Source organism: Strix uralensis, chromosome 8 (assembly GCF_047716275.1).
Source record: "Strix uralensis isolate ZFMK-TIS-50842 chromosome 8, bStrUra1, whole genome shotgun sequence".
NCBI lineage: Eukaryota > Metazoa > Chordata > Aves > Strigiformes > Strigidae > Strix > Strix uralensis.
In genome coordinates this window covers 16874433-16889649 of record NC_133979.1, presented here as the reverse complement: position 1 = coordinate 16889649, position 15217 = coordinate 16874433, and the positions used below count along the sequence as shown (strand labels likewise).

At 37.5% G+C, this 15217-nt stretch overlaps 1 protein-coding gene across 1 annotated transcript in view; it reads left to right on the top strand.

Annotated features, from left to right (window-relative positions):
- The window catches only part of COL24A1 (collagen type XXIV alpha 1 chain), a 149113-nt gene that overhangs the window by 126029 nt on the left and 7867 nt on the right, over nt 1-15217 (top strand). Inside the window, exons 48-57 of the mRNA XM_074877236.1 lie at nt 24-77; nt 1720-1827; nt 4370-4477; nt 5983-6090; nt 6178-6231; nt 6503-6565; nt 7774-7827; nt 9372-9407; nt 14904-14939; nt 15035-15061. Coding sequence (XP_074733337.1) covers nt 24-77; nt 1720-1827; nt 4370-4477; nt 5983-6090; nt 6178-6231; nt 6503-6565; nt 7774-7827; nt 9372-9407; nt 14904-14939; nt 15035-15061 — 648 coding nt within the window. The remainder of the gene's footprint in view (nt 1-23; nt 78-1719; nt 1828-4369; nt 4478-5982; nt 6091-6177; nt 6232-6502; nt 6566-7773; nt 7828-9371; nt 9408-14903; nt 14940-15034; nt 15062-15217) is intronic.

Below are 15217 nucleotides of genomic sequence, written 5' to 3'. Positions count from 1 at the left end.
TCACAAGTATTTGTAACTTTTAGGGACCCACAGGGAAGAAAGGAGCAACGGGTCAGGCAGGCAAACCTGGAATTCCTGTAAGTAACATAATTCTACAGTCTATCTTCAGGTTATAAAACAAAGAAAATGACAACTAATAAAAACAAAATTGAGTCATGCCAGTGGTACCAGAAAGTCTTAAGCTTGCTCTAAAGAACTTCCTTATTATCCAGGAAGTGTAAAAGAACCCCTGTGAAAATAAGAATAATTTTTGAAGCTGTGTCAAATTATACAGAATTATACTCAGTTACTCAGCACATGGAAGTGAAGTGCAGCTAATGTATCCACGAGGTCCTTCCCACTTGTACAGTTACTTAATTAGATCATTTTTGCATGTGGCTTGTAGTCCATAGTTACCACATTATATTGCACTGGGCCATATTACTGTTCACTCATGGCGCCCATCAGTTCTTTGAACAGCTGCAGCCTACAGAAGCCTGGATCCATATGTCCGTGATGGCAGATCCCTTGAGGTTTACTTCTTTCTCTCACTTGCCCTGAGCTGAAATTTTTAGTGTTCTTTCTAGAGTTACTGTAGAGAAGCTAACTTGCATCCCTTTCTCCCTGAGGGAGAAGAAAGAGCAGGAGGCAGTAGGTGTTCTGTAAACATAACCAAAACCAAAATTCATCAAGGCTGTTTTGGTCCCCTAATAAATAGTACCACACAAGTACATATGGTAAAATAACTTTTACTACCTCACGTCAAAACATTGTCAGTAACCAGAGAAATGCAGCTGCTTTGCAGAGCTTGTACCTGCTAGGCAGAGTGCAAGAAGAACCTTCTGAAGGCAAAGAAATGTGTGTCTTCTGTAAATACTTGGGTCTTTCCTCTGGAGGACTGCAGAGCGTGTATCATTCAGAAGACAAGGGAAAAGAAGGAAAAGCAAGACATATGGAGAAGTGAGGAAGAGAAGACAGTAAAACTGGAACTTGAGGAAGTTTCAAAGCACATCCCAAGTCCAAGATACTTCAGCAACCTGAAGTTAGAAATAAGATTAAGATGGCACGCTTCTTAAATTCTCTATGGCTGTTGTTTACTTTTTCAAACAAGATGTATTGTAGTTAGCATATTTTAAGTTTCTGAGAAATGTGTTCATACAGAGATAATTGCAGATCTCCAAGCCCCTTAAAATAGTGTATGTCAATCTAAAGGGAAATTTAAAAAATCGCTGTTCCTCTGGTAGATGTGACATGAGGCTTTTTTGTGCAAGTAAAGCAACAGTTAACACAAACTTGCCTTATTAGAAATTTGTATGTATTTTTGATATGTTCAAATTTGAACAGCATAGATTTGTGAATGTACAATACAGAATATCTAATAAAATGAAGGCTGAAAAGATATATGGTTGGTATTTTTACAGGGATAAATAAATGACTTTATCAGGTTTCCTTGCTTCAGTTTAAGAATCAACACTCTCAGCCATCTTCCAGGCCTGGCACACAGAGGGGTCAGCCCCATGGTTTCAGCTGAAGTTGTTCAGATCCCATAACACAGCAAGTCTAAGGTTAAGCCAATAGCATTTTAAACCAAACATCCTAAATTAGAGCTCCCTCTGAGAGTATTCATTTGTGGGTCTGTGTTATGTAGGGTTTAGGAAATACTGTGACTGAAATCTAGTTCTGTGATAGTGAAGATGAAGAGAGCTGACAGTGCTATATTTGATTTGAATTTGTTTCAAGGGAAGACCAGGACCAGCAGGGCAGAAAGGAGCAGTTGGGTACCCTGGACCAGAAGGCATTCCTGGGAACCCTGGCAAGCCTGGGCTGTCAGGGAAGCCTGGCTCTAAGGTAAATTGCTTTCCACATTGCCTCTCTATGTCATTGTGCATTACAAATTTTCTAAGATTAGGGTATTTAAATGGAAGGTACCATTCTCAGTTCCTTGAGCATCTTGAAAATTAGACCAATTCTTTTGTTTTCTTTCTCTTTTTCTCCTGATACTGTGGCCAGAATGTGAAGTTAGCATATGGGAAATGTGTTGTGAGAACTATTTCATTAGCATATGTTAGTAGTAACTACAGCTAAGTGAAAATGCTTTCTTAATCAGAGAGACTTCACAGTTCTGTTCCTGAAAATGAGCCATAGACCCCAGCTGAGACTGCTTCCTCTCAGGCTCTGAGATAATCCCACATTTTCCTTATTGTCTTTGAATTTGTAACCTATGTCTCTCTACCTAAGCGATTCTGAAACTTTGCCCAAAACCAGAGAAAATGAGTATTAGGTATCTGAGGTACCTGGAAGCATTCTTGGAAACAAGTTTTTTGTCTGTCCGTTCTTTGCTGTGGGCCAAGGGTGGTGACCTGCTGCCTGCTGCCTCTGGGAGCAGTGACACAGCTCTTCGCTTATTCACTCCAGAGAGGAGGGAGAAAATTCCTTTATTTGTTCTGATGGTTGAAAGTCTGATCACTTTGATTTCAAGTATGGCATTTCTCAGTAGTTTTAGTTAGATGGTCCAGTGACTGCTATAAAAGGATGCCAAGTTAGATCTGCGTTAGGAATTAATCAAGGTGCTGAATGAGGCACTGTTACAAGTATAAATTTCCTATCTGATTGAACAAAGAGAAAATTAAACAAGTTCCCCATAGGGGGCAGATATACTCCGTTCGAGCCTCTCTAGTTTCAGATAATGTCCTACTGAACCTGTTCTAAGTACTTAAAATTCTTTGGAGTTGGATTTAGGAGTATCACCCCAAAGAATTCTTACATTTTTGTCTTCTTACTAAAAATGTCATCTTTCACATTAAAAAAGACTCCATTACTCCATATTAACCATAGATAGTAGCATTACGACTTGTAATAAAGAGAGGCTTGTAACTGATTTTTGCTACAATGAATAAAAAGAACAGAACTTTTGCTGTGTAAGTTGATCAGTCCATTGGGATAGAAGCCATAGTACCATATTCAAAAGCCATGAAAATCACATTTAATATAAAAATCCTGTTTCATATAACCCTCTTATCTCTATGAGTGCTTAACTGAACATCATATGAAAGAAGAGAGAGAGAGATATGTATGTATATATTTCTACTAAATGATATTACAGAAACATTCATTTGGATGGTAGCAAATTTCCGTTTTGTATTTTTTAACATGTCAAAATTGGCTTAACTCCATGTACTCAGTAGCATGTGTTTCCATTAAAAATAGTTGCTTTTGTTTACAGTCTGATGTTATTGTACATTTTCATAACAAATGTTCTGATCTTTCTTCATGTGGTAAAGTTATTGTATATGAATGTACACAATCATACTAATATTATCAGTATGTCTGATATTTATAAATAATCATGTTGAACTTTGAATATTTCTGTGGGAAGGTAGTCTCATTTTGTTTCTTGATGCTGAGTTCCTTCTTCCTGAAAAAAATGAATACTGTCAATCTCAACTGTATTTTCAGCCCACCTGTAGTGAATTAATTCAGCATCTTATTTTCATCAGAAGGAGCTCCTTATCATAAGCTCAGAATCCTCAGGCATCACACAACACTCATCCAAGAACCATCTCAAAGAGTCATCCTCTATAATTTACAGATATTAGTGCTCTCTTCCTGCATATTTCAAAATAGAGTTAGAAAAGAATTAAATAGGGATCAGCACTAAGGGCTATTAATCTGAACATGCAAATTTTCAGGTCTGGAAAAAATTTTAGGTTTCATATAACCTGTTCTATATGATTCCCTGTAGGAGGTAAAAGCAGTCACTGGTATGCTCCTGAGTGCTTCCATATATACTTGAATGCAGAGTTACTGTGGACAGAAGATTGCTTGCTATTTCTAGATCACTGGTACCTAAGCTGGTGATCCAACTGGGCAACTATTCCTCTTCAGGATGCTAATAGGGAAGATGCCTTGCATAAGCCCAAAGAGGCAATTGGTTCTCTTGAATGTTCTCAGAAGTCTTTCAAGGCCTAGGTGGATGATCCCACACAAATGACATCAGGATATATTTAGGGTAGGACAGAACAAGGTTTAAGATGAGCGCTGAACTGAACAACAGCAATGGGCAATGGCATGGTTAGCATTTGCTTTGCTGACAGACTTAAACTATAATAACTTGACTCCTCAGAAACCTTAATCCACCCCACGGTTAAAGAACATGTAGCTTTGTTGCTAAGTATGATGGAGTTTTGCTTTTGGATTATTAGCAGAAATGGAGAGAATACTGGTGACCATTGTCTTTCCATATATTTTGATGTACTATCAATGTGTGTTCATATATACAGAAAGCATTAAGTGGTTTTGACTGATTTTATCTTCTATGCCTGTTTTAGCATACAATGAAAAAACATGTTTAGCTGTTCTGCTTGTAATCAATTATTTTCAATTTGTTAAGGGTAATAAAGGAAACTCAGGCTTACCAGGTCTGGCTGGTTATCCTGGAGCTCGAGGTCCCAAGGGATTGCCAGGCATGCCAGGGCCCATGGGAGCACCCGGCCTAAAGGTACACACATGGTATCTTGTTTAAGTACAGTATTACTAATATTGCTTAGTCTTCATACTGCATCCAGTGACTGTGGAACCACCATGCTACTGTTAATCATATGAGTAATTGACATCAAAACTTATTTGAAGGGGTAAGGCTGCAAGTTGTGCTGACCTTGTTTCTATAAACTGTAATTAGAAAACAGAGGTCACATCCATCTGGATGCTATTCTCAACTCCAGAAGCCATTCAAAACACTTTGTATTTATTCACTCGAAGCTTTAGGGCCAAATGTTTGCTCACATTTCTTTTTAAACTTCTGTAAGTACTAGAACAGTTTGGATTATATGAACATCTAAGCCATCTATTCGCAGAGAAATACTGCAATTTCAAGCCTAAGTCCCAAGTTTGAGGGCTAACAAGTGTGTCTGGGATATCTATTTATCATAAATTGTTCTTGTTCAGCCCTGTCAGAAAGAAATCTGAGAGTGCTCCATTTTCCAGGCAGTTCCAGGTACCTGACATCAGCATATCGTCATATCCTCATGTTAATTAGACTCATTTCAGTGGTAAATGCAGCAAAGAATGGAAACATTACAGATAATTTTCTCCACTGAAAATAGGATTTCTCCTCTAAAATCATGATTTGCAGTGCTCTGAGATTTTATTGGTAAGCAGTTTTTTAAAACCTTAAGTTACTTGAAAACTGGGGGAGAGAAATACTGTCTTTGTTATCTTTTCATGAAAATATTGTAGTATAAACTGTATTCACTATTTGAAGTGTTTATTGCCAGTGCTCCCAGTCTGGATTTTACTCCTTTGTCTAGACAATGAGCTGTAGGAGGTAGTTCCTGCTCAGAAGTGCTTGCAATCTGAAAAAGACAGGGAATAGATGAGGTGAGAGAAAACTGTACCACATAGTGCAAAATAAGTGTTAAGTGTGGACATACTGAGTCAGGCCAAAAGTCTGTCTTTGTCAGAGCAGAAAGGTAACACCTAGGAAAGAGCATAATCAAAAAGCAAAGCATGAAAGGTTATTCACAGCCTTAACTGCAGCTTGGTAACCTGAGCCTAGACATGTTTTCTATGTATTTGACAGTCCTCAGAGGATTTCTCTTATGTGAACTTGTCTAGTTTCCATTTGAATCGATGTAAACTTTTAGTCTAACAGCAAGGAGTTCCACAACTATACTATGTCTTGCTCAGAGGATTACTTTTTAAATTTACTGCTAACGTGCCTGTTCCGTATTTCGTTTTGTGAATTTTAGTGCTTGCACTGGGAGATACCATACTGGAAATTATCCAACATGTATGTTTTTTGTGTGTTTCCAAGTCAAGGAACAGTCAAGACACATTTGCATTTTAGTGAATGCATAATTACTGAAAGCATTCCTGATGGAAATAAAATGAATGGAGTAGGTCTATTTCTTAGAAAACATGTACCACACTTCTGCCAGGAAACCTATCTTTACATTTATAACTGTCATAATTGTAATAAAGCATATATTATCTTCCTGTCAACAGGGTGAAAAAGGGCTTCTGGGTCATCCAGGAAAGCGAGGCAAAAGGGGCCTTCCGGGATCACAAGGTGACCAAGGACCAGCAGGAGATGCTGGACTGAAAGGACAGGCTGTACGTAATCACAGCTGTTGATGCAAAACAAGTAGTCCAAGAGTTACCAACGTGAAATAATAGTAAGGATGCCTGCTTCTATTACAGGGAGAAGTTGGAGAACAAGGTTTAATGGGGTTTCAAGGATTCCCAGGTCCAAAAGTATGTGCTTATTCTTTTCTGTTAGGTCTTAAGCCATTTACAGAGAACATTAGGAAAGCATAGAATTAATCAGCTTTAACAATCATCTGTTCAAAATCTATCTGAACTGTTGGAACGTTGTAGTGCCAAGGATGAACATTCTGGGTCAGTGCGCTTGGTATTTTCACTGTTACTGTGTTAGAAATTATCTTACTTTCACTGATTACAAGAGATTGAAACAACTGGATAGCTAATGTCCATGTTTGATTAAACTGTTCCTTTGTATTTTCAGGGTCCTGCAGGGGATGTTGGCTTGGTTGGAATTCAGGGCCCAAAAGGTCCAACAGGCCAAGTTGTAAGTGTTTCATTCCACTAAAGAGATTGTCAGGATGGCTTGCAAGTGGCACATGTTTTTAATTTAGGAAATCATCCTTTCTCTTATTTACAAGGCCAGAACCCTCTAACCAAAGCTTTCTTTCTGAGACTATAACTCCACTAGAAGCCCTTTGCTGCTCTGGTTGCAACACGGGTACAGATATACAAATAGAGCTGGGCTCTTAATCTTGAAGGAAAAAAGCAATCTCTGCTGACAAAGTGTGGCTCTCCTAGTATAATTTCATCTACACAAGTATCCTTATTGTTGTCATATCTTTGTCTGTTGGGGTTGAACATTCTCCTTCTTCTTACTGGCAACAGTGCTGATTGTATGACTCTGTCCTACAGCAAAAGAAAAAAGTGTCAAACTTTGCCTGCAGTAGGACAGAGTGGTGCTCAGGCATTACTGATTAACAGCCTTTTTTAATAAATATTTTCTTTTTATCTATAAGTTTACTAACCTGCATTAGCTCATTCTTCATGACACCTTCTTCATGACATTCTACTTTGCTACTCACCAAAAATGTGGAAGCATCTAGCGTTTTTTAATACTGGGGAATGTGCATTCAGTTTACAGCATCAAGTGAAAAAGGTGGAAAAGGTTGCAGCACGGAAGGCCTTACTACAAAATGTTCTTCTCTCACTGCTGCCATTGCCATCACAGAACTGAATTAGTTCAGCTAACCAGATGCAGAGTAGCAGCTTTAGGGGCCTGTTCTAATAGCTACTTTCTTTTTCTAAACATTCCTATACAACATAAACACTGGAAATGAGCAGTTTGCTCTAAGTGAAATGGAACAGGAAAACAACATTTCAGCAGCGCTTACTCACAGCCTTACAAGAGTACTTGTGGGTAGTAATAGAGCTCAAGATATAGCTGATAGTAGCTCAATAAATATGTGGTCTTTGGTAATTAGAGTACTTAAGTTTCCACTGTTTTTAGTGCATCAGCTTTCACATAAAAGAATGTGTATGGGCTTTCCAAGCACAACTACTACTAATTATTAAAATAATTACCTTGCTGATTTTGTAGCAATGTGCTCTCAATATTCAGAAAGAGAATATCACCGTGATCTTTTGGATATTTGCCCGTGCTGTGTGCTGAGCAACTTTAAACCAGGACATGTCATAAGGATTTTCTTCAGTTTGAAAACATGGTGGACTAATAAATTCTTTGCTTGTTTACAGGGATATATTGGCCCTGCTGGTCAAGAAGGCATAACAGGCCCAACAGGCAGGCCTGTAAGTTTCCCTTCTCTTTTGCATAATTTGGTTATTTCACCTACCCTTATTTTTAATAATCTGGTTTGCAACTAGCGATCTCTTCATTTTTCTATTTGCAAATAGCAACTAGCAGGATCATCTTCATGTTATACAATGCTGGTAATCTAACATATGTGACTCCAGCATCTGTAATACAAACAAGAAAAAAATGACAAAACTGCAGTGGCCTTCTGTCTAAGTACAGTATACAGAGGCCATGCCTACAGGGAGCAGTGGGCAAGTCAAGGTGTAAAACAGCATATAGTAACTACCACCTGAATATTCTTTCTCAGCCTTAGGTCTGAGACATATCTAGAGAGTATTCACACTCGGTTTCAATGTAGTTTATTTTTTATGTGTTGATTTGGCTGAACTGTCCAGAGCGCCCCTCTAGATACGCTGGGAGTGCCCACGAGCCCTTGTTGGGATGTTCCAGGTGCTGGTGAGGTCCCAGCACTCAAACATCTTCTTGGCCTTTCTGACAACCTTCAATGCACCCCAGATTCCCTGCAGCAGAGAAGCTCTACCCTCATTCCCATTTTCATCTGTTGTTGCACTCTCTTTGTCAGAGACAGAGCAGTGTTCTCCAAGGGCACCCTCTGGCTCATGTCTGCAGACTACTCAGCCATGTAAGGTAGTTTTAGAAGCTCTTTGTACTACTCAGGTTCCTCTGTCTGAACAACAAGACTTGGAGTGAATGAAGAATGTCTAAAGATTGAAATAATAATCATAAAAATAACAGGAATATACAGTAAAAGTAATAAATACAAATATTTACAAGTGAAAAAAAAAGGAAAATGGAAATGTTCCTTCTGTATTTAGACTATTCTTTCCACTTGTTGGAAAAAGACAGTACTTTAAGTCTTGGTGCGCTCTTTTCAATCCCATTCAGGAGAAAAACTTTACAGTTGTGTATACTTGTATGAAGGCTTTTAATAGACTTCATATTGAATGTAATAGTTTGCCATTATCATTAAGAAAGCATTACAGCTGAAGATTACTTCTAGATGTTATGAAATGCTACCATCAATATGCAAAATTCTTCCAGAAATGAATGTAAGATTGTTACTGTCTTCAGAATCACAGTTTAAGTGCAAAACTAGCCAAAAATGCCATGGAGACAGAAAAACAGTGTTTAATCTGACTGTGAGAGGAGAATTAATGGGGTAATAAAAGCAGATATGTAACCAATGGATTTCTTCAGTGATGGAAAATACCAACTTTTGCTCTCTACTCTTAAGATGGTGAAGCACTTATGTATTACAGTGGGTCAAATTGTGGAGGATACAACTGATTGACAGGGAGAACACTGACAGTTAAAATTGCTTTCCATATATAGGAGTTACAGAATGTTTTCAAGTAATTTATTTTTCTAATAGTACAGGAAAATTAAAGTCCCGGAGTTGTAAAGATGAGACTGGACTTTTCATGTGAGCAGTGTAACTCTCAAGGATATTAATCTACTTATTTCAGTCCTAGGCAGCTAGAAAGCATACTGGATTAACAACTTCTATTTCTTACAGGGACCGAGAGGTGAAAAGGGCACAAGGGGTGAAATGGTAAGATGAAACAACTTTTGTGCTTTAATTTTTTTGGGCTGTGTAAAAACTATTCCTGTGTTACGCTGAATGTCCTCTTCCATGCTCTGAATGCCAGTCATGTCGTGCTCCTGGAGAGTGCTGGCCAAGAAAGCTGGTAGCATGAGTCAAAAGTCTGACCTTTTCTTGTTCAAGTTGACTTATGTAGATAGCCTAGTGGGTGTGTGCTGTCGGGCAGTATGGCAGTTACAGTATGTCGGGCAGTATAGCAGTTACATACACCAAATCTGTCCCAGTTCAGGTCTAATAGAAAAATCCTTTGTCACGTTTGTTGTCAGTGCTCCGGTGCCTCACAGCACAGCATGCATACACATCTTTGTACATCTATAGCACCTCATCTAGAGAGGTAGAAGTTCAGGAGAAGCCTAAAGCTGAGGATGGGTGTCCATGCAGTGTATGCCAGCTGTAGCAGCAGTAGGCAGCATTGATAGGTTATGAAATTACTGTGTCTTATTTTTCAGTAAGAATATTACATTATTTTTTGTACATTAATAAATGCTGGATTTGATTAAAAAATAGTGATAGAGCTAGTAAAGTCTCCAGTTAATAATGGCTATGTGAAAAGCCATTAAATTATCATATTTATAGCAAACATGAATACAATGATAGTTGATACCCATGAGGTCACTTTATGTGGCAGCTTTATAATTAGTTCCTTTTCCACTAACTAGACAGTGTGATCTTGTTCCTGTTGCTCTTACCTTGCCTTTCACCCCAACTCACTTAAAATCATTTTGTTTTTCTTGTCTTACTGTATTTTGCTTTTAGCAGCCACCTGTGTACAATTCCAACCTAACTGCCTTATAAAAGTTTTGAAAAATAAATCAGAAATATTCAAAATTGCTTAAAGAATTAAGGCTTGGAGCTAAGCTTGCTGTACATGTCTTGGGGAACTCTCCTCTGACTCTAATGCTCTTGAGGCAATTGCTATCTCAGAATGAGGGAAGCTAGTTTCTTAATTCATGCTGCTATTAACCATCTTAACTGTCTTTTTCTACTGTTTCTTCATAAGAATTGCTATGACAGCAAAGACCTAAAAATGCTGACACTTAATAATAAAAAACATTCAAAATGGAGAACAAGAAACATCCGTTTCCATTATTGGTGCTGGTGTTTAAGAAGTTATTTCCTAAATAAGTTCTTGAATTCGTCAAGATGAGTTAATCTCCTAAAACTGTCTTCAGAAGAAGAATGTTTAATTTTAAATCATACACAGTGGCATTAGTTTATATTATGCAGCCAAGAGAAGGATTTATTTCCAGCTATTTTCAGATACAAAGGAGAGAAAATTATTTTCATATAACTGTGTATTCCAAACTTGAATTTATGCCTCTAAAATTGGTATTGCCATCCTTCCTAGAATCACAAAGATTTTAACTTTTTTGTAGCAGTCCAAGTTTTAGTTACATTTTTCAGTCTGTCAGGGATACAGTGTTCATTACTAGAAAGAAATGTCCTTTTATCCTCTGAAAAACATGGAATGTGAAATCATGTCTCCTTGTTGAGGTCAGTGGTGAACCAAAGTTCAGGTCCTGTAGGCTATTTCTGGAGAGAAAAAACGATAGAGTCAGAAACTGAGTTTGTTGAAAAATTGTAATCAGAATTATTTTTCAAGTCAAAATATTCATATCACTGTGATTGAAACATTTAAAAAAACATGGAATACCTTTTGGAATATTGTTTCAGAATTCTGACATTTCTGAAAGTGTGTTTTCATTTTCTTAATTTTTGGGTTTTTATTTCATGGCGTGTCACATAAGGAATTATAATATAGAGTCATAGGATAATCCAGGTTGTAAGGCATCTCAAGGCATTTCTAGACCAACCTCCTGTTTGAAAGAGTCAGCTCTGAGATCAGACCACGTTGCTCAGGGCTTTAGTCAGCTGGGTCTTGAAAACCTCCAGGGATGGAGATTGGATAATCTCTTTGGGTAGTGTGTTCCAGTGTGTGACTATCCTCAAGGTGAAAAAATATACAATATGATATGATAAGGCATAATCTGCAATTTTCTATTACCATCCTTTATCTTAGATTTACAGTCATTAACAGCAGCTACTACAATGTATTGTGTATCAGACTATTATATTGCAGGATGTTATTAGGCTTCACCCATTATGAGATATGGTGACGTAATATCAAAATGACAAAAGTGGTCAGGGAAAGCTTAGCATTAATCATTTTTGTTAAAAATACTTACGGTTTCTTGGAAGATTTCAAGTCATGGAAAATATGGAAGTCCTTGGGATTGTTCATGTTTTCAAAGTTAAGCATGTATCATTGCATGTAAAAGCAGGGCCTTACAGTATTAGAAAAAGATTGGGGTTTTGATCTTTGAACTTCTGTACTAGCAATCAAATTGGGTGATTAAAGAACTAAAGAGCACACTAAAACTAACTGTTCTATACTCTTTTTGTTATTATGAACTGGAATTACGCTTTTCTCACTTAAATTCTAATGTGATCAAAGAGTAAATTAAGTAGATTTGTAAACATAATCCTGTTCATTCCAGTAAAACATTTAGCAATTAACTTAATCCATTAAAAGTGTAATTTAACCTTATTTTGCTGCTCTGCAACAGAAAGAAAGAACACTTATAACATCTCTTCAGGATTTTCAACACACTCTGTGCAGTTTCGTGATATTTTAAAGGCTTGTAAAGGTAATTGATGTAGCCCTCTGAAGTTTTAATGCATTTGAGAAATGTAATATCCCCAAAAGTAGTTCACTATAGTTAACAAATAGCGTTCATTATTTACCTTTTTTTTCACGTGGGTTTTATTGGCAAGGAGACAGTGAATTAAGACAAATCACATTCCTCTTCTGCAAAATACCTTAAATTCATTGGAACAGTGCAGGGTTTGATTTTTAAAATATTCAGTTCTATCTCAGAAACCACTATAAATTTGACCTGTTCTTGTCCCAAGACTTTTTGAGTCTTAAAATTGTGACGCATGCCAAGAACATAGAATCTTAACTGAAGCATTCGGTCATCTGAAAAATCCATTGGAATGTCTAGATCTCAGCACTCAGAACAAGGACATCTATTCATCAGAGAGTAGTGGTTACTTAGGGACAAACTGTTGAAGACTTTGTGCCTTGCCTTGACTTGGTATTTGCATAATCAAGTCCTAAACCAAGATAAACAAATATATCCTTACACTGTCAAATTCATTTCTCAAGTTTCTTCTTCACACTTTCTCTTTCATTTTATACTAAACATACTTCACCAAGCATGGTCAGACAGTCTGGTAATATATACACATGGGATTGAAGGTACCCTGTAGCAGTCTAACGGTATCTGAGTTGCTGATCTGATTAATTAAATGTGGAGGTCAGCCTTCTCAGCTGGTATACAGCAATAGCTCTGTGAAACCCAGTTGATTTGCAACAGCTGAGGGAACACCTCAAAACAGCGAATGTCATCTCTACAAACTCATCTCTCATCTGTTTTGTAATAATGATAAACAACAATAATATTTTATCCCTATTTAATAGTAATAGGATTTCAAATAAGATTTCAAGCTCGGAAATAATTAAACTCAGAAGAGTAAAAGGAAGCTAGGTACTTGCCACAGAACCTACAGGGATTTCTATACTACTATATGTGTTAAAATTGCTTATTTTTGATTTCCATTTTCCAACATTAATCATTAATGTCTTTATAAAATATCAGTAAATATTTACCTGGAAGATGGCTTTAGAGTCCCTTCTATAGGTGTAAGTGGATGAAACATAAATAAATAGGGTCAGGATGTATCAGTTGAGAAGCTGACAATACTTACGGTCCCTAGAGCTTATACCATTAAGGTCATCTTAGTTAAGTATCAGAAGATTCTGTTCTCCAAAGAACTTGTGTAAAACATGGGTCTTGGCCTCATAGCCTTGTTGGTATAGATCTGGTGCTAGGAATTACATGATGGCCCCCACTTCTCACACCCTTCATAATCCAGCATCTGAGCCCCTCTGGCAAGGCCAGGACAGGGGATATGCAGGCACATTTACCTTGTGCAGCTGTGGAGGTCACTGTAACCCCTACGGACACGTTCCCTGGTAGCTACATTACTCTGCCTTACGAATACGCCTAGAGATAGTAAGAAATGCAGCTGGTATTCTCCTAAGAACTGATAAATTCGGAGCCTCAGTGACTTAAGTAAATCACTCCTATCTGCTTCGAGATCTTTTTTTTTTAAATATATATGAATTAATGTTAGATTGAATCTGGCCTTTCTTTAACCATTTCCAGCTGCCCTTTCTGGTGGTAGCTTGAAGCACAGCCTAAGTTCAGTAGTTGTAGCATGCAGTGACACACAGATCTTGCTGTGAAATCTCACAGCAGGAATACTTCTTATTACTATATTAAGTGCTTTACAACTTAATACCTCTTTGACTAGATCAGGTTTGCAATATTTGTCAGCATGACCATGTCAGATAAGATTACTTCTCTTTTGGCAGATACTTAGTACTAGCCTGACCATACTGGCGATTGCTGGAACAGCTTATTGTGCTTATTGGTACATGTAGCACTGGCTAAAGAATGTTTTGCTTAAATTAAATCAGTTACGTTAAAAGGTTTTACTAATAATGGTGCAGGTCTGGCCTATGTCTTTCATTCCTTCTTCCTCTCCTTTCCTTGTATTAAGGCACTGCCACCTATTCTTTTCCTTGTCGTTGTTCTTGCTATTGTTTATGTTACAGCAGCTCCTAGAGGCTTTGAGTATATAGAGATTGGAGAATCTAACGGAGACACAAGTACCTCTGTATATTAATAAATATTCATAATCATTCCATCTTAATGTGAATAGTTGCTAAAGAAAGGATAATTCAGATGGGGTTGTTGCCTTTGGGAGGGTCTATGTCCAACCCTAAGGCGAGCCTAAAACTTAGATTTTAAGACTATGTGCATTGTAGGCACTGTAAACTAGTGAAAAGCAGCTGTTCCTTCTCCTCCTCTCCTCCCCACTGCATTATCCTCCCCCACTAAAATGATGCCACTTATGATGAGGAAATAAGGGCATAACTTCTTGAATATGAAGGAAGCCTGCAATATCACTGTTAAACAATGAACATAACATGTTCTGGCTGAAAACTGACACTGCTAAGAAATGGAGCTAATAAATGCCTAGCAGATACTCATGGAGTATAGCGGATCAATTAGTTTTTACAACTACCCATAACATTATTTACAATGCTTTTACAATCATTCATCCCTTGCAGTGCTTGTATTGGCAACATGCATATAATGCTGGCACAATGTACAACACGTTATACATTAATACTTTGTATGACTTATGTTCCCTTAATATCAAAAGTAATTGGATAAACAAGTAACCAGACAACCCAGCAATTTTAACATCTTCATTGTACGCATTGTGGTATTTTGTGATTTGAAAAATACATAAATGTAAAAGCAGACATGTTAATCTATAACTGTTACATTTTATCTTCGTTTCTTCTAGGGGCCTCAGGGACCTCAGGGCCAGCCAGGGCCACCTGTAAGTGAATAAAAAAACACATCTATATTTTTCTGTTGTGATTGCATTATATAAACATGTGAAGCACCTAATATCTGGTTTCTCCCATTTTCCAGGGACCACCTGGACCACCAGGACCAAGAGTAAGTTCTGTAACAACCCTAACCTACAATACAATCCTTTTTTGAAAATGAAAATAGCAGGATCCTCTTCAAATGCATTGCTCGTTCCATCACTGCACGTGAAATGCAAATACATTTTTCCACAACTTCCATCACTACAGTAATACATTTTTTTGA